This window comes from Natator depressus, chromosome 8, assembly GCF_965152275.1.
Source record: "Natator depressus isolate rNatDep1 chromosome 8, rNatDep2.hap1, whole genome shotgun sequence".
In the NCBI taxonomy this organism is placed as follows: Eukaryota; Metazoa; Chordata; order Testudines; family Cheloniidae; genus Natator; species Natator depressus.
The window spans coordinates 6,924,977-6,948,000 of record NC_134241.1 but is presented as its reverse complement, the minus strand read 5'-3'; the positions used below and the strand labels follow the sequence as shown (position 1 = coordinate 6,948,000).

Sequence of the window (23,024 nt, the reverse complement as noted above, 5' to 3'; positions counted from 1 at the left end):
AGAAGAGGACTGAGGGGTACTTTCAAAAGAGCGAGTGTCGCCACGGAGAGTTCTAGCACCCTGCCTAAAACATTTGGGGATGTCTGCAGTGCAGCTCCAATAGCTATATCCCAGCTAGCTTTCACCTGGCTAGCTCGGGCACCGGTAGCCGTGGCGCAGGCTGCCGGAGCACCATCAGACCACTGGGTACTTGCTCGGGGGCTAGCCTGCATGGAAGCTCGTGCTGCCCTGGCTTCACCGTTCCAGCACCAGATTAAAGCCAGCTCAGGGTGTGTCTGTGTGAGCTTCACCCACCCGCTGTGATTGCAGAGCGGACACATCCTTGGCCTGTAGCGAGCCCGGCCCCTCCAGGTCAAAGCTGAGTCACAGGTTATGTTGACCCTGGAGCTGACGTTGTCACTTCCAGCTCTCGTAGACATACATGCGCTAGATCTCATCGAGCTAGCGGGCTGAACGTAGAAGCACAGCTGTGACACAAGCCGCAGCAGGGGCTAGCTGCCCGGAGGACGTACCTACAGGATCGTCCTCGGGATGGCTAGCTGCTGCGGCTACACTTCTCTTTGGACCGTGCTAGCTCAGTCGGGGCTAGCGCGGGTATGTCTGCTCCAGCTGCAAGTTACACTTCCCAGCCCCAGTGCCGCCATGCCCACGGTCACAGTCGCCATACGGATACATACACTATGTCAGTCGCGAATGCTTTCAGTCCCACACCTTTAAAAGTGACAGCGGGCCACTACATGCCATGGAAGAGCTGGCTCCATGGCATGGCCCCATTCAGCTTGGGGCAGGCAAAAGCAAAAGATGAAAACGGATGAAAACCTTTTAATACAGCTGGTCAGTAGCAGGGCAAAACATTCCAGGGCAGGGAAGCTGCCAGGCTCACCCAGGTGGAAGGTCTGCTCTCAATCTGCTTTCAGGGCCAGAGAGCCATGCAGAGCAGCAGGAGATTGTCAGGGACTCACAAGTTGTTATAGCTGTGAAGAAAAATGGTTCCTACATCGTTCTTGACAGTTTTGGGTCTCGGAGACCCTGACGATCCCTTGCGTAGCCAGTTCCACCAAGAACAGCAACAATCAATTATGCAACTTTTTGCAGGCAATGTGCACCCGTGTGTGTGGCTGCGGACAAGGGAGGGGCGGGGGGAGGAGGAAAGGCGGAGGGGACTGCATGGAACAGCAGCTGGGACCAAATGCAATGAGCCACGCTCTTCTGTGGAAGAGGTTTTCCGCTCTGCAAAGCACAGCCGTTGCCCATGGCAGGCTACAGGGGCTAAGCAGCAAGGCGGCTGTGACAGGCACCTCTGAAGAGAACTGGGAAAGAGGACATGGGTGGAAAATAAAATAAGTTCTTTTCCCATTGCTGGCGGGCCATGTTTCTCAGGGCTTTTTGGATAGAGAGGACAGAGGGGCTCGGGGGTGGGGGAATTATTGAAGGGTTTGATCTCTCCTGCTAATATTTTCACTCTATTTATCATTGGCAGCAGCCTGTGGCACCTGTCTGAGGTCAGTGCATGGTCACTGCTCCCCTGGGTCTGATTCACTTGGGGCAGCCAGACACAGGCTGGTTGGGGGTTGTAGCAGAGTCCCCAGGTGGAAGAGCAAAGCATGATTGGAGCCCTTTGAAAAGAGAGGGTACCCTTAGGGTGCTGGCTAGAAAATAAGAATGGCCATACTGGGTCAGACCAATGGTCCAGCTAGCCCAGGAGCCTGTCTTCCAACAAAAAAGAACAGGAGTACTTGTGGCACCTTAGAGACTAACAAATTTTTTTATTTATTTGTTAGTCTCTAAGGTGCCACAAGTACTCCTGTTCATTTTTGCGGATATAGACTAACACAGCTGCTACTCTGAAACCCATCTTCCAACAGTGGCTGGTGCCAGATGCTTCAGACAGAATGAAGAGAACAGAGCGATTATCAAGTGATCCGTCCCCAGTTGTCCAGTCCCAGCTTCTGGCAGTCAGAGGTTCAGGGATACCCAGAGCATGGAGTTGCATCCCTGGCCATCTTGGCTAAAAGCCATTGATGGACCTAGCCTCCATGAACTTATCTAGTTCTTTTTTGAACCCAGTTATATTTTGGCCTTCACAACACCCCCTGGCAATGAGTTCCACAGGCTGATTGTGTGCTGTGTGAAAGAAGTACTTCCTTACGTTTGTTTTAAACCTGCCGGCTAGTAATTTCATTGCGGGAGCCCTGCTTCCTGCGTTATGGCAAGGGGTAAATAATACTTCCCTAGTCACTTTCTCCACCCCCTTCATAGTCGTGACTACTCCTTAATATGGAGGTTCGCTAATGAGCACCTCCCTGCCTACGGCCACCACAGCCCCCAGTGACATGGAAAAGGCATCTTGGGACAGCACTGAGGAATGAAGGTTAAAGTCTACCTCTGTTCGGTTATAGCTCTCCTGTTTGTATCTGTGCTCTGTGTCTCCTTCTCTCATTACTACTGAATCTCCCTTGGCCACACTCCCTGCTCTCACCTGTCCAGGCCCTTTTGCTCTTTGGTACTCTCCTGTGTTTGCTACTTCCCCAGCGCGGCCTGTGTGTGTGAACGAGGTTACCTGGCAAAGACTGACATGGAGCAGCCCCGCTGGGTGCAGAGAGGGGCTTAGTTTCTGAGTTCAGCTGGCTAAAATAACCATCTAGAAACGCCACCAGACTCCTGGCCCAAGCTGCAGCGAACAGGAAGCATCACTGCTCAAGGCCTGATGGCTGCTTCACCACCGGGAAGGAAACAGCTCCACAGGCTGGGAACCACACTTCAGAGAAACTGAAGTGAGAAGACGATTGCAGAGGTGGGGAGAATTCCCACGCGGGACAAAAGCCATCACCACCACTCAACATGAGGCTCCAGAATTAGCTCCACATAGAAGGCCCAATCCTGGCTGGCGCTGAATGCTCCCCATTCCCACTGAAGTCAAGGGGAGCTGTGGGCGCTCAGCCCCTCGCAGGCCCAAGCCCACAGAGCTGGAGTGTTAGTAGGCCAGGGGGGCTACCTCAGGGTATGTTTTTCATGCAGGTAAAAACTTAGCTTGGCTAACTGGCTTTTCTGTGCTCTGCCTCTCTTCTCTGCAACTCCCCATTAACCAAATACAGGCTGGGTCCCCCCTCGCATCATGGCCCCGGTTCCATGCTGATAAAGGGGATTCAACTGTTCAGGAAAACATGCCCATCTCTCTTCCTTCCTTCCTGCATTCCCACCCACAGAGCAGAATCAGCAGAAGGTATTAAAGGTTAAGGCTCACCTTGGTCCAAGCAGAGGAGGCGTGAGGTGGGCAAGGGCAGTGGAATCAGTGGAAAGGCACCTGCTCCCAGGAGGTATGCCACAAGACTTCAGCGCACTTACCTCTGGCAGTGAGCTTCTTGGTGTTTATGATCTTGGCTGCGTACTCCTGTCCCGCCAGCACCTTCACGCATCTCCGGACGATTGAGAAGGCACCTCTGGGGGAGACAAGAGCGCAGAAAGAAAGTGAAAGGGGTTGGACTCAAAAGGAAAAGCAGGAGCGCCACACGGCACCTGCCAACATTAGAGACTTGAAGACAGAAACACATGTATGAACTCTGGACAAGGAGGAGAGTTCTGGAGGGACAGACTCAATAGTGGTAATTAGCATGATTGGAAAGATAGGGATTATCCTGTCCAAACTGAGCTAGATGGCATGGGCAAGACTGTAAGGAAAACGTTCCCATCCTGAGAGCTGATTCTGGGAGGGCAGGGACAAGGGCTCTGGCAAGGCTGCATCCCCTCTCTGTCACTCTGAGTACAGAAGGTGGGGGCCCGCAGGGATTCTAAAAATTAGTACTTGCCGCTGCAGGCTTCTATTACACTTCCAAGGTTACAGCTTTTCTCTGACCTTGGCTTGGTAAATGCTGCCACCACCCAAATGAAAAAAAAAACAACCTTGGACCCAGGCAGGAACACTTGGGAATTCCTCCCTGTGAGGTACCCTCAAGCCCTTTCACCCACCTCCAGGGAAGAGCTGAGAAGGAAAACAAAGGAAATTAGCTGTGCTACCAGCTAATCAAACAGCATATGCACAAACCACTTAGGACACCAAAAATCCAATCCTGTTCTTAAAAAAGGTAAATTTTATTAAAAACAAAAAGAAAGAAAATACATCTGGAACTTACGCTTTTGCTAGATTTTAAAAGAGCAATTCCAAAAATCAAGCACTCAAAATAGCTTTCTTGGGGGTTCAGCTTAAAAGGTTATAAGAAAACAAAAGCATTTGGGGTTAGCACAGAGGTGATCCACAAGCCAAAATAAAAAATCAACCTGATTGTGCCTAACTAAACATTCCCTATCCAAATAATTCCTTCTAGGTATGGAAGATGAATTTTCATACCTGGTTCAAGCCTTACATAGCATTGCTGCTCCATCCCTGCAGCCCAGAGAACAACAGACAAAGGGAAAGTTTCTTTCCCAATTTTAAAAGTTCTAGCCTTCCCATTGGCTCTTTTGGTCGGGTGCCCACTCCTTTTCTTTTACCTGTGGGTTTGTTAACCATTTACAGGTATAGCAAGCAGAGAACAGACACCAAGAGGGATTTTACAGCTAACTGGCTGGCTGGGTGTCCATCAAAGGGAGCTACTCCCCCCATCCCCTTCATGTATCACAGGCTCTGAGACAAGCAATTCAGTATTAGAAAAAAGACCAGTTTATCTCCCCTCTTTTACTTGGTTTGCTGGAAAGCTCAAAATCAAGTACATTTACGGACTTTTTTCACATTTTCTTCTCTCCCAAAAAGGCCAGTCTTTGATTGGTGGAAACCACTTTCTGTCTTATCAAACATCTTGCACTACAGGTTGCAACCTTTGTCAAAAATATTGACTTAGGAAGGGGTAACAGAAACGAAAGTGGCTTTTATTCACAAACTAATTGTGGCTGCTTTTTAGTCTTTTGATTGTGCTTTCTACTGTAAAATTACTGTAATAATACACATAGGCAGATGCAAACATGGTATCAAAAACCCAGATCAGCAACAGGGAATTTATGGCACAAGAAGCCCCTTCTACTAGCAAACACTCAGAATCCACTCACGGAGAAGTATCTATTACAAGCAGCAGCTCACAGGGTATTTTAAGATGATGGATGAATGAGTAAATGTGTCTTGGGATCACTTCTTGAGTGAGTGTGTCTTGGAATCACATGTGCATTTCAGGGCCAGGTGGAGGAATCTACGTATGGCATCTTGGGAACACATGGGCAGGTTGGTGTGTGTGCATCTCACTTGGGCACACGTGGGAACCTCAGCTTGGTGAATGCATGTCTGGGGTGAATTGTGGGTCATAGATCTTCAGATCACAATTGAGTGAATGAACATGTGTGTTTCTTGGGTGCATGCAGGTGACTAGTGAGCACATGCATCTCACGATCGTGCACGTGTATTGTGGGGGATCATACGAGTGGGTGACTGAGCATATATCAGGTATTTCAACCTTAGGTGCCGTCCATCACACTTGGTCTGCCCTGCAGCATCCTCTACCGTTCCCGCCCTTGGTCTCTCCAGAGCGGAGGCCGTGTAGCATGTTGAGCAGTGCCAGACTGCATGGTACTTTTATGATGTGTATCTATGTCCACTTGGCAACAGAATGAAACCTGCCAATTTCATTGCACTTGTGGTCCAAGCGGATTCTGAACCCAGATCTTAGCTGGGAGCTGCAACAACTCGTACGCTCTGTGAATTGGCACAGAGGGGACCTGCCACACACACTCACCAGTGGGTTACAAAAGGTTAATCAACTCGTTCCCAGCATCACTGAGCCCCGCCTCCTCCAGTGAAAAGCCCATCTGTAAACAGGGGGACCCCCGTAAATTTGGAACATAGTGAATGGAAGCCACCAGCGTGGAGAAGTGCTGAAGAGTTTGACAAATGACTCTCTTACCCTGGCTGCCACAGTTCACTAACAGCTTGGACAGTGCTCTACACCCAAGGAGGTGATAGGTGAGCAGAGTTCCCTCTCCTTTGCCAAGAAGGGGACAGATCCACATGGCATTCTCCCCTTCCTGCCTCCACCCAAAGGGACCACAGAGCTCAGCACTCAAAGAGCTTTTCCAAGACACTGACCTCACTGTCCCTTGAAGCAATGAGCAAAGCAATATTGGAAACCGAAGTCCATCAGAAAACTGAAACAGCATCTCCCTGAACCATCACCTGAGCAGCCTCCCCTCCGTGTGGGATGCAACGACCAGCATCCTCCCTAACAGCTCAATCCTGAGTCTCTGCACCAGATTCTGCAGTGTGGTTTTGGAACACTGACCCAGCTAGATCAACAAACTCACTGCACTTTAGGAATACAGTTTGGATTTGAGCACCGTCTTTCCAAGCTGCAAGGCAAGGCACAACCCCACCCACACCAGGCCTGCTAAATAGGAGCTAGGACTCTGCATTCAGTGATCTTTCTGCCAGATCCATTCAAATCAGTCAATAATCAAAAGCAATCCCCCCTCCTGCCCCCCTCCCTTCCCTCCATCTCCCCGCATAAACGGGAAAGGAATAAAATCAGGAAACAGGCTCTCTGCTGAGCAATGATGACCAATTGATTTTCCCGGTGGGGGAAGGAGGAGGTAGGCAATTTGGGTTTGAATATGAATCTTTAGTGAAATGGGGAAGCAACGGGGTGCGAGAAGCTGCAGTAAAGAACTTATTGAAATCCCAGTGGAGAAGCCAACCTATGCACCCGGAGCCACAGCTGGAAAGTACTGCTCAGGGTCACGTGGCTGCGGCCAGCAGGGCTAGCCACAGGAGACTCTTCTGGAGGGGTTTGAAAGACGAGAAAGCCAAACGGGAACTTTTCCTGCCTCTCTGTCTTGTGGGAGCCTGAGATTTATTCTTGGCCTCTGTAAGATCTAATTTCAGAGTAACAGCCGTGTTAGTCTGTATTCACAAAAAGAAAAGGAGTACTTGTGGCACCTTAGAGACTAACCAATTTATTTGAGCATAAGCTTTCGTGAGCTACAGCTCACTTCATCGGATGCATACTGTGGAAAACACAGAAGATGTTCTTATACATACAAACCATGAAAAAATGGGTGTTTACCACTACAGAAGGTTTTCTCTCCCCCCACCCCACTCTCCTGCTGGTAATAGCCCATCCAAAGTGATCACTCTCCTTACAATGTGTATGATAATCAAGTTGGGCCATTTCCAGCACAAATCCGGGGGTGGGGGAGAAGAAAACCTGGATTTGTGCTGGAAATGGCCCACCCTGATTATCATACACATTGTAAGGAGAGGGATCACTTTACATAAGCTATTACCAACAGGAGAGTGGGTTTGTGGGGGGAGGGGTGGGGAGAAAACCTGGATTTGTGCTGGAAATGGCCCAACTTGATTATCATACACATTGTAAGAAGAGTGATCACTTTGGATGGGCTATTACCAGCAGGAGAGTGGGGTGGGGGGAGAGAAAACCTTCTGTAGTGGTAAACACCCATTTTTTCATGGTTTGTATGTATAAGAACATCTTCTGTATTTTCCACAGTATGCATCCGATGAAGTGAGCTGTAGCGCACGAAAGCTTATGCTCAAATAAACTGGTTAGTCTCTAAGGTGCCACAAGTCCTCCTTTTCTTTTTGTAAGATCTGAACTATTCTTATCCCCGGAGCCTGGAGGGCAAGGGGTTTAACTGGAATGTGGGGGGCAGAGGAGAGAGAGAGAGGAGTAAATGCTGCATTTCATTCCTGTTTCTCCACTGAGGGGCCGCCCATCCATTCTGGGTCCTTGAGGCTCCCTGTGTGCATTTGTCTTCATCACGCCTGCCTTCCTGGAAGTGGGGGATTTGGGCACCGTTTGCTGCGCCTATCTCCACATCAGAACCCCATGCTCTGGTACCTGGATGGAAAGAAATCAGTGCTCCCATGCCTGGGAAAACCTCCCTAGCTTGCACACAGAGCTAGTCTACAAAACCGTCCATCTGTCATTGTCACCCACATCCTCCCTCCTCCTCTGCTGCTCTTTGGTAGTTACACCTGCGGAACATGTCTTACCTTAATTTAGATGGTGAACACTTTGGGGCGGGGGTTGTCTCTTCCTAGGTGTTTGCCCAACACCCAACCCCACGGACTAGTGCCATGCAAATAGGGCTAAGGGTGCCATCCACTGCTGCTGACGCTCGTGATTTTATTGGGAATCTTATATTTGGGGGGTTTCTGAAAGCCCCGATTCTGGATTTGGGCTCATTCCTGGAAATCTCAGCTTTCCTTTGAAAACAATAAGGAAGTGTCTAGCCCTTGTGGGTGTGGAGAATAGCCTGAAAATGTGGCCTGAGTGCAACGTAAAGGCTCATACACCCAGAAGGCAAATGCCCAAGATTGCTTGGGGTTTTTTCAATCTCCTGCTTGTTCAGGTCCAATGATTTTTGGCCCAACTAACTGGGGTTGGCGCTAGTGAGAGTGCCCCCAACTCCCACTGCTTTCAGTTCTTGCTAAGGGAATTGAGATCATGCCCTGATATCTAAGTATGGACAGAAAGCCCATGCTCTGAAATCTGTGGGAGACAGAGTTCTCACACTGATACCTGGCCCTCTTCTATACCCTGGGAGCAGCCAGAGATCCCCCATGGTTCCTGAATGGCTCAGCAGGAAGCTGCCAATACATCATGGACTGGATTGCTATAAATCCTGTAACTTTCCACTGTCTAAATAAATAAAGGAATTAATTCATTTCAATTCAAGTAAACAATCCAGAAAGAGGAAGTGTCGAAACCTCAGAAGACCACAATGCAGGAAGCTGGAAATGTATCCGTCTGGTTCACTGGGGCAGGAACATTCCGCCAACACACTTGATGTTCAGCTCTTCCTTGTCTTTGTAATAGATCACAGAAATACCATGTGATGAAATAAGAAGAGTCCAGAGAGTGCAGCAGGAGGAACAAGGCACTGGCCTTTCATCACAGGAACAGAGAGTTTCAATTTGGCTTAAGTAATAAGTGAAATGAGTCTGCAGGGCTCAGCTGAGTCCTTAGTGAATCTTTATCAATGTCACAAAACTGCCACATTACAGAGTGTCTCTCTGCTTAAGAGAATCTGGGACTGAGGGTAGGAAGGGAGGAATTGCTATAGTGGATCAGACTTGAGGTAGAGATGCCTCAGGAGACAACTTAAGAACCCTGGCAATGAGTTCCACAGTCTACTTATACATTTTGTGAAAAATATTACCTTTGATTAGTTTTTAATTTCTCATCTTTTAATTTCATTGAATGGCCCCTTATTCTTGTCAGGGAGAACAGAAGTTTCTGCTCTACCATCGCTGGACCATTCATTATTAGATATACTTTTATCACATCCCCTTTTCTTCATCTCCTTTGTAAGGTAAACAATCCCAATCTTTTCAATCTCTCTTTCTCAGAGAGTTTTCTCTGCCTTGATCATTCTTGTCTCCCTTCTCTGAAATCCCTTAGTTATGCAATATCCTTTTTGAGATGGTATGACCAGGACTGCATCCCGAAAGAGGCCATACCATTGTTTTCTATAAGGGCATTACAATATTCTTCATATTACTCTCCATCCCATCCCTTATGCAGCCTAATGTCTTGTTTGCTTTTTGACCATAGCTGCATACTGAGAAATTGTCCCCACTGAGCTGTCTGCAGTGATGCCCAGGTCCCTTTCTTGTGTTGATATGGTCAATTCAGAACCTTGGAATAGACTGGACGAGCAGGGGGTGGTGCAGGTCACACTTTAGGTGCACTAGGAGAGCTTGGTGAGGAGCCTGGGACTGGAGTATCAGTTGGGGCTGTTGCGGGTCAGCACCGAGGTGCATTAACAGAGCTTTGCGGAGACTGTTCGAAAAGCAGCAAGTGCCACAGCTGTGGATGGAGCCGTGTGGGACAGCCTTGCATAAAGGTGTGGCTATGTGTAGGTCAACATTTGTCTAGACTAACAGTGCCTGTGTGTATGGCACAGGGAGCAGGTGTGCGTGTGTGTTTCAGTTGGATGGGTGCTTTACAGGGTGCGTGCATGTGTTTGCACATGTGTGAGAGTCGAAATGACGTATTATGGGCAATATCCAGGTTGGCTCTGCATGCACGCTGCACAAGGCACTCATGTGGTCAGCATGCAGTTGCTCAGAGGGAATCAGAGTGCATGTTGCATGATATTTTCACAGGTCTTGGCTGCAGCAGGAAGGTTACCCATTGCTGGCACCGGAGCTTTAAATTGAACTGTAAGCGTAGACAGCACCCAGCTGCTGAACTCAAGAACTCAGCTGCACAGAGTGCTGATGCCCATTAACGATGGGGAGATTTGCTAGTTTCAGGACTGCGCATTGTGAGGTGTTCAGAGGGCCTGTGTGCGCACATGCTGCATGGAGCATTCTTAAGGACAGCATGCGTTGTCCGGTATTCAGAGGGTCCTTTGTGCAAAGGCTGCAGGGGAGGTTTGCAATGTGCTAGTGCTGGAGGAAATATACAGAGGACCTCTGTGTGCATGCTGCAGGGAGCATTCACCGTCTGCGTGCTGCAGGGGGATTGAGAGTGGCAATATTTCAGTCTGTGTGTGGGTGGGTGAGTGGGTGCATGGATCCGTACATGCATTGAAACATGTGCACAGCTAGAGAGGAAGCATGTATTTACTTTTCAGTGCTTCCCTTCCTTGTATTTACGAGCCCAGCCCTGCTCACAGCCCACTGCCTTCTGGGCTCCTGCTGATCACACACAACCTTTAAGCACAGGACAGTGAACCAAGCCAGGGCCAATGCTGGCTGCTCGCTGGGCAGCAAACTCGGCAGAGTTTAGGCATCAGGCCGAGCCCTGAAGCAGAACAACCACCTGTTGCCGCAGGACAGAGGCAAAATTCCAGCCGTGGCAGAACGTGGTGCTGAGCTGGGAGAGCCTCTCTCCTGCCACTTGTTGGCTGCTTGAGAGACAGGCTGGTTGCAGCAAATAGCTCCCAGGGAAGCAATGCTCAGGTCCCTTGGCCTGACCCCTCAGGGCAGCCCCTCTCACAATGCGATTCCATCTGAACTGCCTTCCCCAGCTCCCACGGACCTGGGGTGTCCCCCTGCCAACTTATAGTGTGCTGTACTGCCTGGACACACTCCAGCTCCCACAGCCAGAGGCCAGCACTCCCTGCTCCCCACAAATACAGAATGCCCCTCCCTGCCCAGCTCCCACAACTGGGGGACATTCACTCTCAGTCCCGCCCAGCCAACCACAAACAGGGGTCACACCCATCCGTTCCCCACTCACAGCACACATCATTCCCAGCTGCTCCCCTCGCCACAGCTGCCCACACACAGGGGATACCTTGCCCCTGCTGTTTCCCTCACACAGACTCAAGCAGCTGGGGGGGAGGATTTGGGGGGTGGAGGGTGGGTGAGCAGCTCAACAATACCAGGAACACAGCCCTGCACACATGCTCCTAGCAAAAAAAACCCTTCCTAGAGCCACAGCTAGCCAGGAAGGGGGACAGATTGCAGCATAGGGAGGGAAATCTCCACCTGTGAGCAGCCAGTTCTCCCACCTTGCTCCAAAGCACAGTCCACACCTGCTGACAAGGGTCAGTGCTCCCTCCCTTCCTGACATTAGGTTTTATTAACAAAGTAACTCAAAATGAGTCCCAGCCCAAGCTTCCTCCCACAGCTGGGCAGCTACTGCTGCTAGGGCTCCTCCCTAAGGACTGTTCAGCCCAGCCCCTCCATTCCCAACAAACCGCTTCCACCTCCCTTATATCAAGGGTGGAGTTAACAAGTCACCTGCAGCAGTGAGTCAGCCGGATTCACTTAGCATCTCCCAGCAGACAGCTCAACAACTCAGACCACTGCGAGCACGGCCCACCACCCTCGCCCCCAGGTCACCATGCACCCCCCTTGATCTGTGATGCCCCCATCTTGATACGTTTGGTGGTGCTGGCACCAACCCTTCAGGTCTTGAATAGACATGGGAGTAAGCAAGGTGACGGTAGAAGGGGAGGACGGTGCAGTTATCTTTGCCAAATCTGTTAGGGCAGGTTTTGGTTCTAATAAATAAACACAGGGTGAGGTTTGGATCTGGGCCCTGTTTGAGGGAGGGTGGAGAAACTGTTCCAAGTTAGCGTCAGGAGGCAAGAACTGCTCCAGTTTCATGAATTCATCTTCACGGAGGTATGAGATTCAGGCTGAAATTGGCACAAAGGATCCTGCTTCAACAAAAATGGTTCTTAATCCAGAATCTCTCTCCAAGTAGCTGGTAACCTACCATCTTCTCTCCTCTCAGTCCAAGCAGCAGCTGGCCAGCTCTCCCTTGTGTAGCAACTCATGCACGTTCATGGGTTCAGTCCCTCTGGTGGAGGAGGGGAAAGTGTCACCATCTCCCCCTTGCAGCCTGTCTATATTTGATGGGTGGCATGTCCTTGGCCCCGGGATTTTGAGGCGGCAGCTGGAACCCATCACCTGGGGGGTCACGGACACAAATGCACTCCCGTTTCCCCTCGCTTCAGCCAGAGTTGGGTCTTTCTGTAGGAGCCCCTCCACTGAGAGGTCACCAACACACATCCCCTCTGTTCTGCCCTGTATCTGCTACCCCAGCCTCGCAGACAATGTTTAGGGTCAGCTTTAAGTGTAAGCAAAGCAGGAGGCCACACACGGCCCTGCACCCCACACAAACTCGGCAACACTAAGGCCCGCCCTGGGCGCCAATTGCCATTAGACCATCCCTGTGGCAGCAGACGGCAGGCAACTCGTGGCCTCCTCTGCCCTGGCAGCTTGCAGGACCTGGCTTCATGAGCAGTCACTCTGACACAAGGACACTCTGCATCTCCGTGTTTCACACCTTCCCTGCCAGCACCAGCCTGCGATGCTGCCTCCCTTCTGCACCTCCTCCTCCTCCCAGTCCGTTAAAGGATTTCTCTCCTTTCTAGAAAGAAGAGGGTGGGTGGTGGGGGGGGGTGCTTTTTTTTTTTTTTTTTAATAAAGTCATCTTCTCCTGCTGCTCTGGGAGTGAAGGGGCTGATTATACAGTGCTGCATGATCATTTCCTCCAGCCCCTCCCGTCACCTGCCATGGGGGCGGACTCAAAGAGTTGAGAGGAGCCCGGAGCCAGAAGGAGACATTCCTTCTATTTGTCTCACTTCAGTTCCCTCCCTCGCCAACTGCCTCCCCCCCACCCTGCAACTGTGTGCTCCCCTTGTTCTTCAGCCGCTTGTTTTGTTCCCCAGCCTCCTCGGGGAAGATAGAGTTAGCGATCCCTACGGTGACCCGCAGATGGAGAATGCAAGGTTCTCGTTTCTCCAGTCAAGGTGGCAAGGCTGCCCCGGAGTTTAGTTCTTCCAGAAGGAGCCGGGTTTTGTCTTTCACTCCTGGGAGGGAGGCTGGGAGCTCAGCCATGCTGGGAGGAAGACAGACTCTGGAAATGCTTCCTCCTCCCTCTGGGAGATCTTGGGATGGTGCAAATGGACTGATCCAGCAGCACCAGAAAATGCCCCAGAGACAAGGATGTCTTTGTCAAGCCAATTTCCACCTTCTGCCCCTCTCTACTCCTGGCCATGCCCATCCCTCAGACCCCAAAGTCTCTCTGAGCCTCACATGAACCGTGCTTCAGCTTTCCCTTGGGTGGCGCTCTCCTATACAAATAATGGCTCACCTGGCTGGCAGGAGACGTGCTCAGGACATGAACTCTACAGCCAAGGCTGAGTGGAGAGATGAAAGTGCAAAGACACACCAGTGCACTGTTTAAGATGAGACATCCAAATAAGAGCCAGGGTCCTTCACCTCTGTTATCTCGATGATCAATGCTTGATACTTCTCAGGGAGATGGGAAAACCCCCATAATGCACTTAGGCAACAGTGTAATATTTTCCATGGAGAAGGGGAATTCCTTCTCAACTCCAATGGTGATCCTCTTACACCCTAGATTTGGTTACCACTCCCTTAGCAGGAACAACTGCTGTTCTTGGCCATCAAATTAACCACCTACCATGATCTGGCCCCCTGCATAGAGGGCTCCCTTCAACACCATTACCCTTGGGCTGCTAGGGAAGGGCATCAGTGTTTTGTTATCGGTCCTCTTCACTAGTCAGTCCAAAGGAACGCCACCCCCATCCTCTGACTTATCTCCCCACAGCCTGGTTCAGGCCCGGCTCAGGCCCGGCTCCCTGCGCTTGGGGAGTGGGAGACCAAGCCCCAGACAGCAGCATAACCTATCGCTCTCACAGTGCACTGTCATCTCTGCATCATCATTCAGCAGCTTCAGGACAATGACATGAAACTGAAGATGTGACCCAGGAAATCCAAGCTTTTTAGCTCCTTGGAGGCCTTTGAGTCCTTCCTGGATTCTGCCCCCCATCCCCACAAGAAGGGAGCTGCACATAAAGGACCGTTGCTCCGGATGTAGCTCCCGCCAGAGTCTGTCATGATCGTGGGATGGAAGACCACGTGAAGAGATTCCTTCTCCTTCCTCTAGAGGCAGCGCTCACATCTCCAGAGCTCCAAGCCAGGATAAGAGATGAATGCAGCTCTCCCAGAGTCAGCACTGAAGCTGAGCAAAATTCAGAATTTCCATCCCGCATGTCCCATATTTGAACATTTGTTTTCGTCTCAAATCGGGACAAAAATTAATTGTGATTCAGAAACGTTGAAACGTTTCCCTTTGGTGTTCCTGAAACTGAAATATTCATTTTGGTTTGTTGAACTGACTCAAAATGAAGCATTATGGGTCAGTTCAACATTAAACTGGTTTACTCCATTGTAGAAGTGGTAGTTCTGGACCTGGATGCTCTAATTCTCCCCTATCGGCCAGGCTCCCTGGCAAGACTCCATCTCCCATGATGCACCATGCGGCAGGAACCAAGAGGAGTTCATGCTGCATTATGGGAGATGTAATATCCAGGGAGCCCAGCCATAGGAGAGAATGGGGGCATGAATTACAAGTCCCAGAAGACGATGCACTGATAGGGAAATGCAGTTTAATGTTCTGTTGAACTGAATCAAAATGAAACATGTCAGGTCAGTTCAACAAAATTAAACATTCTGATTTGGGTTGAACTGACCTGACTTCATTTCGATTTTCCCAACAGACAAATGTAACCAGCAAAATTGTAATTTTCCCAACAGAAAAATTTGATTTTTGCAGGAACTCCAATTTCCACTGGAAAACCATTCCAATGGAAAAGTCCCCATAGCTCTAGTCTGCATGTTGTGACTTACTGGGCTGACAAGACGGCAAGGCCCACAATGCACTTAGGAGCATACCCCAGAGATGCAGCTGCGCTCCAACCTCCACCCCCTTCGAGCTCACACACAAGTTATAATCCTTCTGGAGTAAACTAGATCTCTTCAACACAGGCAAACAAAGAACACTGTGGGTGAGTGAAGAATAGGGTCCAGGCTGCCTCTGAACTACCTCCCTTCAGTCGGCTCAATTCTCAACATGAGCAGTACCAAGGGGGAACCTTCCCATCTACTCAGTGAAAGGACAGTCTGGGGTGCAGGCAGGAACATGGCCTTCTTAGAACCATGGGTTCAGATCCTAGCAGGGCTGGCTCAGCCTGTCATCTATCCAACGCAAAGAGACTTGGAGGTGCCATGAAAAGCCAAGGTCCTATCTGCCGCATGTGAATGTTATTGGTTTATTTTTGGATTTGGGAAAACGCATCCATTGAAAATGCCTCTGGTCTAGCGTTACAGCAGAGCACAAAACCAGCTAACTCAGGCTTGGATCCCAACAGATGTTCACATCTGAAGATCAAGCCTAAAAGATATTAATGATCCACTAGTCCTTTCCATGAAGGGAGGGGCTTGCCATAGTGTCCTAGGCTACAGTCTCTCCTGTACACACGGCTATGCTGGGTTTCTGCCTGTGCAATGTTTGGCTGCTGCCTACCCTTTCCCAGAAGCAGCTGCTGTGCAGCAGTGTTGTGTGAATCTGAAGAGCTTTGGGATCCATCAGGACGGAGGGCGATACACAAACAAAAAATGTTAATACCATTAAATAATAAAACAAAACATTCTCCGGGTAACACTAGAAAATGTGCCTTGTTTACTCGAGAGACTGTGGAGGAAACACACTCTCCGGCTTGTGCAAAGGCATGTGCCCATGCAGAGTTGTATCCCATCCTGCCTGTGCCTCACCCTATTATCCTCACATTTCCTATGTCGCACCCCATCCCTACCTTTTCTGTGCACCCCCCCTGCCATTTAGAACCATCCTGGCTGTGCCATGTACCCAGTTTTATTCCTTGTCCCCTCCAGCCATGTTCGCAGCACCTGAGAACACTTCACACGGTTGCAGTCCCTCCCGCCCCGCTCCGCGCAGCAACCACGCAGCAGCGTGAGCGAAGAGATGAGAAGCCTCTGGAAGAAACAGGTTCAAAGCAGGTGTCTGAGGAGAAAGAATAGCTTGCCCCTCTCGGGCCAACCCACCAGCTTTATCTCCATTTATCGCACAGACCTGGTCACCGACTCAGTACTTCACTTCAGTCTGAATCACAGTGGCCCAGGAGTGACGCAGTCACCAAACATTGGTGAAAAATAAATACAGTGTGCTGTGCGCTTCACAAGCCATCTAGGTACACACGCACATCCCAGAGCCAGCTGGACACGGACTTCCTTGGAGTTGCACCTGCTTCAGTGAGCAGCAAATTTGGCCCATTCCGTCCTCCCCTCTCTTTTGCACAGGAAATACTAGTCACTTTCAGTCCAGAAGAAAGCACCCTCCGCTTTCTCTCGATTTCTCCATCCTCGCCCCCAGTTTTGTATCCCCACCTGCCTGCACATAGTCATAGACAAACCCAACACCTGTGCACACACACATTTAATGCTATACAAAATACACATGTGCATGCAGGCCATGACGTATGTACTGGAACAAATAGGCACTCCTACAAATAGGCACAACTTCACATTCAAAACAGATGCACACAATCGTACATAAGATGCCCATGCAGACTCAAACAGCCAAACAAAACCATATGCACATGTATACATCCAAAGATGCCCGTAACTGTGTGCACAAAATTCAAATGGATGTACACAAACATGTGAAAAATTCACTCAGAAAGATGCACCCCCTTATATATATACACACACACACACACACACACACACAGAGATGGATGCATGCACGAGGGCACTCACACACAAAATGCACACCAACGGGCAGTCACACCCCAGCATAGACACATAAGGCTCCATCCTGCCAGGTGCTAAGCTCTCTGAATTCCCACAGATTTCAATGGGAGCAGAAGACATTCTGTACCTCACTGGAATGCTCAGCACCCTGCAGGATCAATCCTACAATGCACACACGATGCACACTAATACAGACCTACGTGTGCATGCATGACAAGTCAAGACAGACATCTACACATATGCACGCAAAGAAATACCCAGACATGCAAAACCAGACACAGCCCACCCTATACATGACAGTCTCATGAAACCCAACTGTCAGCCTCGCTCTCTTGGGCTCCTGGGCACACAGGTTCCTGTCCAAGGAATCAGGAGCAGCGCTACCCATAAGAGGTGTCTAACTACTCCGAGCTAATCAGGGCAGCACAGAAGATGGATGAGGGGGTGGCTGCTGTCCTGGATTCTTCCATGAATTTCTAAACCCCAGTTCTCCTGGGAGACAGTCATCACCAGGCAAGTTGTTTCCTGCTGGCAAGCAAAGCCCTGTGAAATCCAGCACAGAGCATCTCCCAATAAAAAAAACTTAGTGCAACATACAAACGGAACAAGAACTCAGACAGCTGCCCAGATCAGATCCTTCATCTCCCTTGACGCAGCCGGACAAGTTCCCAGGCAGAATTAGCAGCATCGCTTTGGGGGTTTGCTTTCTTAAGCGAGGGTCATTTCACAATTGCCCCCTTTTGCAGAGGCAGCAGCCCCCAAAGCGCGCACAATGCAAGCCATTCACACACCCAGCCCTGGATGCTTGAGCCACTCTTAGCCTTTCCCAGGCTGATCCCCTTTCCTTACAAAAGCGGAGGGCAAGGGAACCTGGTTTTATGTGCCACTGCGTTCATTCTAGGGGAACAAAGCAGGGAAGGTCAGGGGCTGTTTCCCTGGTCTCTGGCTCTGCGATCCTACCCTAGTGCGACCCCTTTCACTCTTGACAGTTTGCGTGACCCCGCTCCCTTGCGAGTTTGATTTTTATGGTTCACTCCGTTGCCTTTTCTTTCCTCCAGAATCCCAGCTGTTCCCATGTCAGTTAATTTCCCCCCACCCCTGCTGCCAAAGCCTCTCTCGCTGCCGATGCGGCACCACCACATTCCGAGCCCTGCTGTCTCCAACTTACTTGCCCAGTTCTTCAAAGAGCTGATATTCCTCGCTGAACCGGGTGCAGGTGATGGTTGCCATCCTGGATGGTGATGCTCCCTCACCAGCGTGGAGTTTTGGACAAGCGCCTCTCCTCTCGTTCCCTCAGTCTCTTTTTGCTCCTAGTGCTCTCTCCTCTCCGAGGTAAATAAGGGAACGTGTTTGATTGACAAGCCCGAAGATAATGATGAGGGCAATTTGTCTTCTCAGCCTCACAAGCCTTCGTCAGCATCCAAATCCCCATAGCAACCACCTCTGGAACGCCCTGTTTCTGTTGCCCAGGCAACTGCTTCCCAAACACCTTCCTCTGCTGCTACTTGCAACTCTCTAACGCCCTGACTCTGCAGCTCTAGAAACTGCAGCCCAGTGGAAAACAGCACGCCACTTGCTAAGAGGGTCCCCAAAGTCTAAAATATAAATATTAAAAGCAAATTAAGCCAGACAACATGGTTAGAATTAACTGGGGCAAAAAAGGGTTACCCTGGAAACTGCAGTTTCCATGTTGCAGGACAGTCCCTGGAAAGACAGGATGATGTTGCCATGGCAACTGCATCTCATTCTCCAGAAAGACAGGTATTGCAGAATTGCCCTGGCAACAGCATAGTTCCAAGGTTTAGAGAGAGGATGCCTCATTCAGCCAGACCTAATTTTTTTAGGTGCCTGCTTTATTAGGCTGCTGCGCATCATTTGTGGATAGAAGACAAGCAAAGCGGGTGCACTTGGAGGACCAAACCTCCTTTAAAAATGAATAAATAGGTCAAATAATGCAAACTAAATGGGTTCAGTTCCTCAATGATTCCTCCTGGGAGAGCTTCCCAAAACCACCCTGGTAGAAAGAAGCCACTGAGCTTTATTCCCAGAAGACCATCTGGCCCAGATTCCACTGCAGTGGGGAGCAGTGTGTTTGCCCTTGGAATTTGTGTTTGTTTAAATCTCATGAGAGATAGGGACTGCATCTCGACAGCCATGCGATGGAGCCAGTATGCGTATGTGCCGTTGAGGAGAAAGGACAGGACAGAGGGGCAGCAGTCGCTTTATAGCACTGAATGGCAGTGCTAGAAGAGGCAGTTTATCCATAGCATCAGCGCAAGCCTTGGATCATGCTGCTGACTCTGAATCCTGCCTCTCAGGTGGCTGGGAGTTTGAGGCTGTCATTTCTCTGATGGGGGACTGTCTTTCCCTTAAAGGTCAGCAACCAAGGGAAAAGTTTGTGCCTCCCCACTATGATTTATAAAGAAGGCTTAAAAGGGGGGAGATTTCAAGGGATGTGTGGTTTATCTTACGAATATCAGAAGTAAAGTGTTATCTTCACTGATGTGCTGGAGGACTCTTTGGAGGAGCTGAGAACTGGAGTGGGAGCTTTCTCAGCCCTTAGCTGAAAAGGCAGAGTGCTGATCCTTTCACCAAGAGCATATTTCTCCCAAGAGTTTCTAAAATGTTTGAGTTAAACAGGTATTTTTTAAAATACAGATTTTTAATCTGGCTGGCTAGAAACCTTTTCCCTGCTCAGATCTGTAAATCTTTCTACAGCTTGCCCTTAGGGACTACTGTTGAAGTAGTAATAAAATTTGGGGGGAGGGATAGCTCAGTGGTTTAAGCATTGGCCTGCTAAACCCAGGGTTGTGAGTTCAATCCTTGAGGGGGCCATTTAGGGATCTGGGCCAAAAATTGGGGATTGGTCCTGCTTTGAGCAGGGGGTTGGACTAGATGACCTCCTGAGGTCCCGTCCAACCCTGATATTCTATGATGTTACAAATCCATCTGTTCTAAAGTCCTCCAATGCTTCTTCCACAAAAAAACAAGTCATGACTGCTCTAACAAAACAAGCAGGAAGAAAAATAAAAACACTTTTTTTTGCGGGGGGGAACCTTTGAGGTCTTGGCTTGATGGTTCCACTTTTGATCCAATTCTGCTCTTTACCCCATGAATTAAATAGTGTGGCCCTGCTCTGACATGATGCTGAGCACTCTCAACCCCCACTGCCTGCAGCTCTTTGCAGGAGGTTCTCTGTCCCTATAGCCTCACGGTACAAACGGTAAGAGGCTCCGCAACTTGCTTCAGGTCACAGGAAGAGAACCCGGGTCTCCCCTCTGCCAGGGCTGTGCTTTGGCCTCCTTCCCTCTGTGCCAGTCTTTGAATTTCAGCAGCTTTATCATCTAGATAAAGGGGGGGCAGGAGAGGGAGGGTTGTCACAGCCTGAAATATTTTCAAAGGAGGGCCCAGCACAAAAAAGTTTGAGCCCCCAATCTAGAGCACTTAAAAAGCAGCCTCAATGAGTTGCATGGACACCAAGAAAGGAGGAAATCAGGGACTGAACTGGGGCTCAGAGAGTCTTGCAAAGCCTGCTGAGAAAGGGTCAGTTTAGGCAGATGGGAATAATTTCCCCTTGTGGTTGACACAGAAGGGTTAAAAGGGAAAGAAAGATGATTTAACCATGCAAAAATACCAAGCAATCTTAAGACACAGCTGCTTCTTCAGAAGCAAACGAGGGAGAAGGAGGAGCAGAGAGAGGGAGAAGGAAAGGAGGTGGAAGTGGAGGAGGACAGCGAGCGAGGAAGGGGAGGGGGAGGAGAAGGAGAGCTCTAATGGCTTTTCAATTAATTGTGCTATTACCACCTTCATAAAAGCCACTCCACTTGATTCCCTCGCACGCTGTACTTCAACTCCCCACTCCCGCGTCCCCAATTGGATTCAAATCAGAGCGGCATAAATTACAGCCCTGCCAAGCTGCGAGCTCCTGCTCTCCTCCCAGGGAGGGGAGCGTTTCTCATGCAGGGAGTCTAGAACGCAAGTGCCTGGGGAGGCAGAAGAGGCACCCAGAGGTGGGAGAAAGGGTGGGCAAGGGCAGCTCAGCACCAGGCACATCCCACCATGTGTGTTCTTGGCAGGCTTTTAGCTCCGAGCTGACTAACAAGTGAGGTTTGTTTAAATGGCAGTGCAGATAATGCAGAGAGCGGTTTGTCTGCCCACACTGCTGCCTGGCTCCTGCTCTCTGGCCCTAGGATGTCTCAAGGAGGGAGGAATCCATGCAGGGCGGGAAGGGAGTGCCAGATGTCCAACACAACAAAAGCCATGTTGCTGGCCCGCCAGAGGGGACCCCAGGGCTTTATTTGCCTTGTATCCTGGGTCACTGTGGTGCAAAGCTGCTCCCTCTCCCAAATTCCTGATCACTTGTACGAGCTCCATCCTAGGCAGATGCAGAGCTCTGTTCAATAGACTGAAAAGCCAGAAGGGACCATGACAACAGCTAGCCTGACCTCCTGCACACAAGGCCAGAGAATGCCACGCAATGGTTTCTGCCCAAGCTCATTCCCCTCCTCCGCTTTATCTCCGCTCCTGAATAATCCAGGCTGAGAGCCCTTCCAGAGCTACGCTGGGCGCCCACTCAGCCTCCACTCCCGAACTCTAACGGAGAGTGCTGGTGTAGAACAAAATGTGCTGATGAGGGCGTGACAGCAGCCCCTTCTTTGCGTATGCCCCTGGGGGACCAAGGGTTTGAGAGAAGCAATTTTCTTCACCTTGGAGCAGTTTGTTGTAGCGTGTACTTTACTGCTTATAGACTTCTCCATGGAACTGGAGCCCCCCACAGAGACATTGTCTGCTTGCCATCAGCAGTCACTCTAAACTAAAGGGCTTTATCAGTGCCTGCCGCAAGACACTGACGTTTGAGCACCTGCCATGGTGATACGATAGGAGGATCCTGCAATGCAGGAGCCAGTCTCTTGTGGAATTCGATCCTCATGCATGAGGACACCCGTGGACATGCTTGAACAAACATGCCAGTATCAACGTGTACAGTCCCTCACACCAAGCTGTAAGTGGGAAGAGTTGCCATATACATCCCCTGCAGCAGTTGTATTTCCAGAGCACAGCTGGGTTGACACCCAAGTAATGTTAAAGGACACAAACCCCATTCTGGGGGCAGCCCCTTTGAAAAGGGAGATGGCTGGAGCGTTGGAGCCTGGAGGTTCCAGAGCAGCTGGCTTGGCACCGAAACAGCAAAGCAGGTTACAGACAGCCTAGCTGGCCTCTGGAGTGACTCGATGAGTACTCAGGCGCTGGAGTATTGCCCTGCTATGTTAAGACTGAGGAGAAGCATTCCCCCAGCCTGCACTGAAAGTGTGGCTAACGAAGAAAGAATGGTGCCCTAGAGAGCGGGATTTGATGAACCACAAAAAAGGCTCTGTGGTGGACAGAGGGAAACAGGAGCAAGATCAGAAACAGTTTCCAGCAATGGATGTCCGAGAGCAGTGTTTCTCCTGTTATTGCACTGGCCCCTAGCAATCAAGGGAGTAACCCACACGGCCTCCCCTGCCCCCCCCCCAGCTGCTTGCTGTCTTTGCAGCTGGCCCAGAAGCCCCGCACAGAGATTTGGGCTCACTCCTGGAAGCTGGGCTGACCCTCAGAACTGGAGTTGGCCTGCCAGAAAGGCCAGCTTCTAGCTGTCAAATTGAAGCCCCTTCATGCCCATCTCGGAGAGCTGCCAGGCTGGACATTAGAGCCCCGGTGACCGTTTTCAGACAGAGTCAGAGATGAGCCCGGTGTCCCAGCCAGCCAGCGTTCCCTCTTTCCATAAGACGGAGTTTAATGGCCAAGGCTGCATGTGAGTTACTGCTGAGCACATAATGGCTTCTGTGTTTGCCTACATAGTCCCTGCACCATCTGGATCTCCCTTGCTGCTGTGTGATGTGTCAGAGCACTGTGCTAGCAGGACGCTGCTGTCAGGGAGGAAGAGCACAACTCATCCCACAGAAAGCAGGTAACGGCAAGGGGAGAGCGAAGCATCTACCAC

The 23,024-nt window shown here is 50.2% G+C and overlaps 1 protein-coding gene across 2 annotated transcripts in view; it reads right to left on the bottom strand.

The window, feature by feature from the left end:
• The window catches only part of CAMK2A (calcium/calmodulin dependent protein kinase II alpha), a 71,241-nt gene extending 52,715 nt beyond the window's left edge, over window positions 1–18,526 (bottom strand). The window contains exons 1-2 of one of the 2 annotated variants that reach the window (XM_074960300.1): window positions 18,213–18,526; window positions 3,346–3,440 (exon numbers count right to left, since the gene is read on the bottom strand). In XM_074960300.1, coding sequence (XP_074816401.1) covers window positions 3,346–3,440; window positions 18,213–18,274 — 157 coding nt within the window. In that variant the 5' untranslated portion in view covers window positions 18,275–18,526. The remainder of the gene's footprint in view (window positions 1–3,345; window positions 3,441–18,212) is intronic. The other variant, XM_074960301.1, reaches the window with a different exon arrangement.
• Between the last annotated feature and the right edge of the window lie 4,498 nt (window positions 18,527–23,024).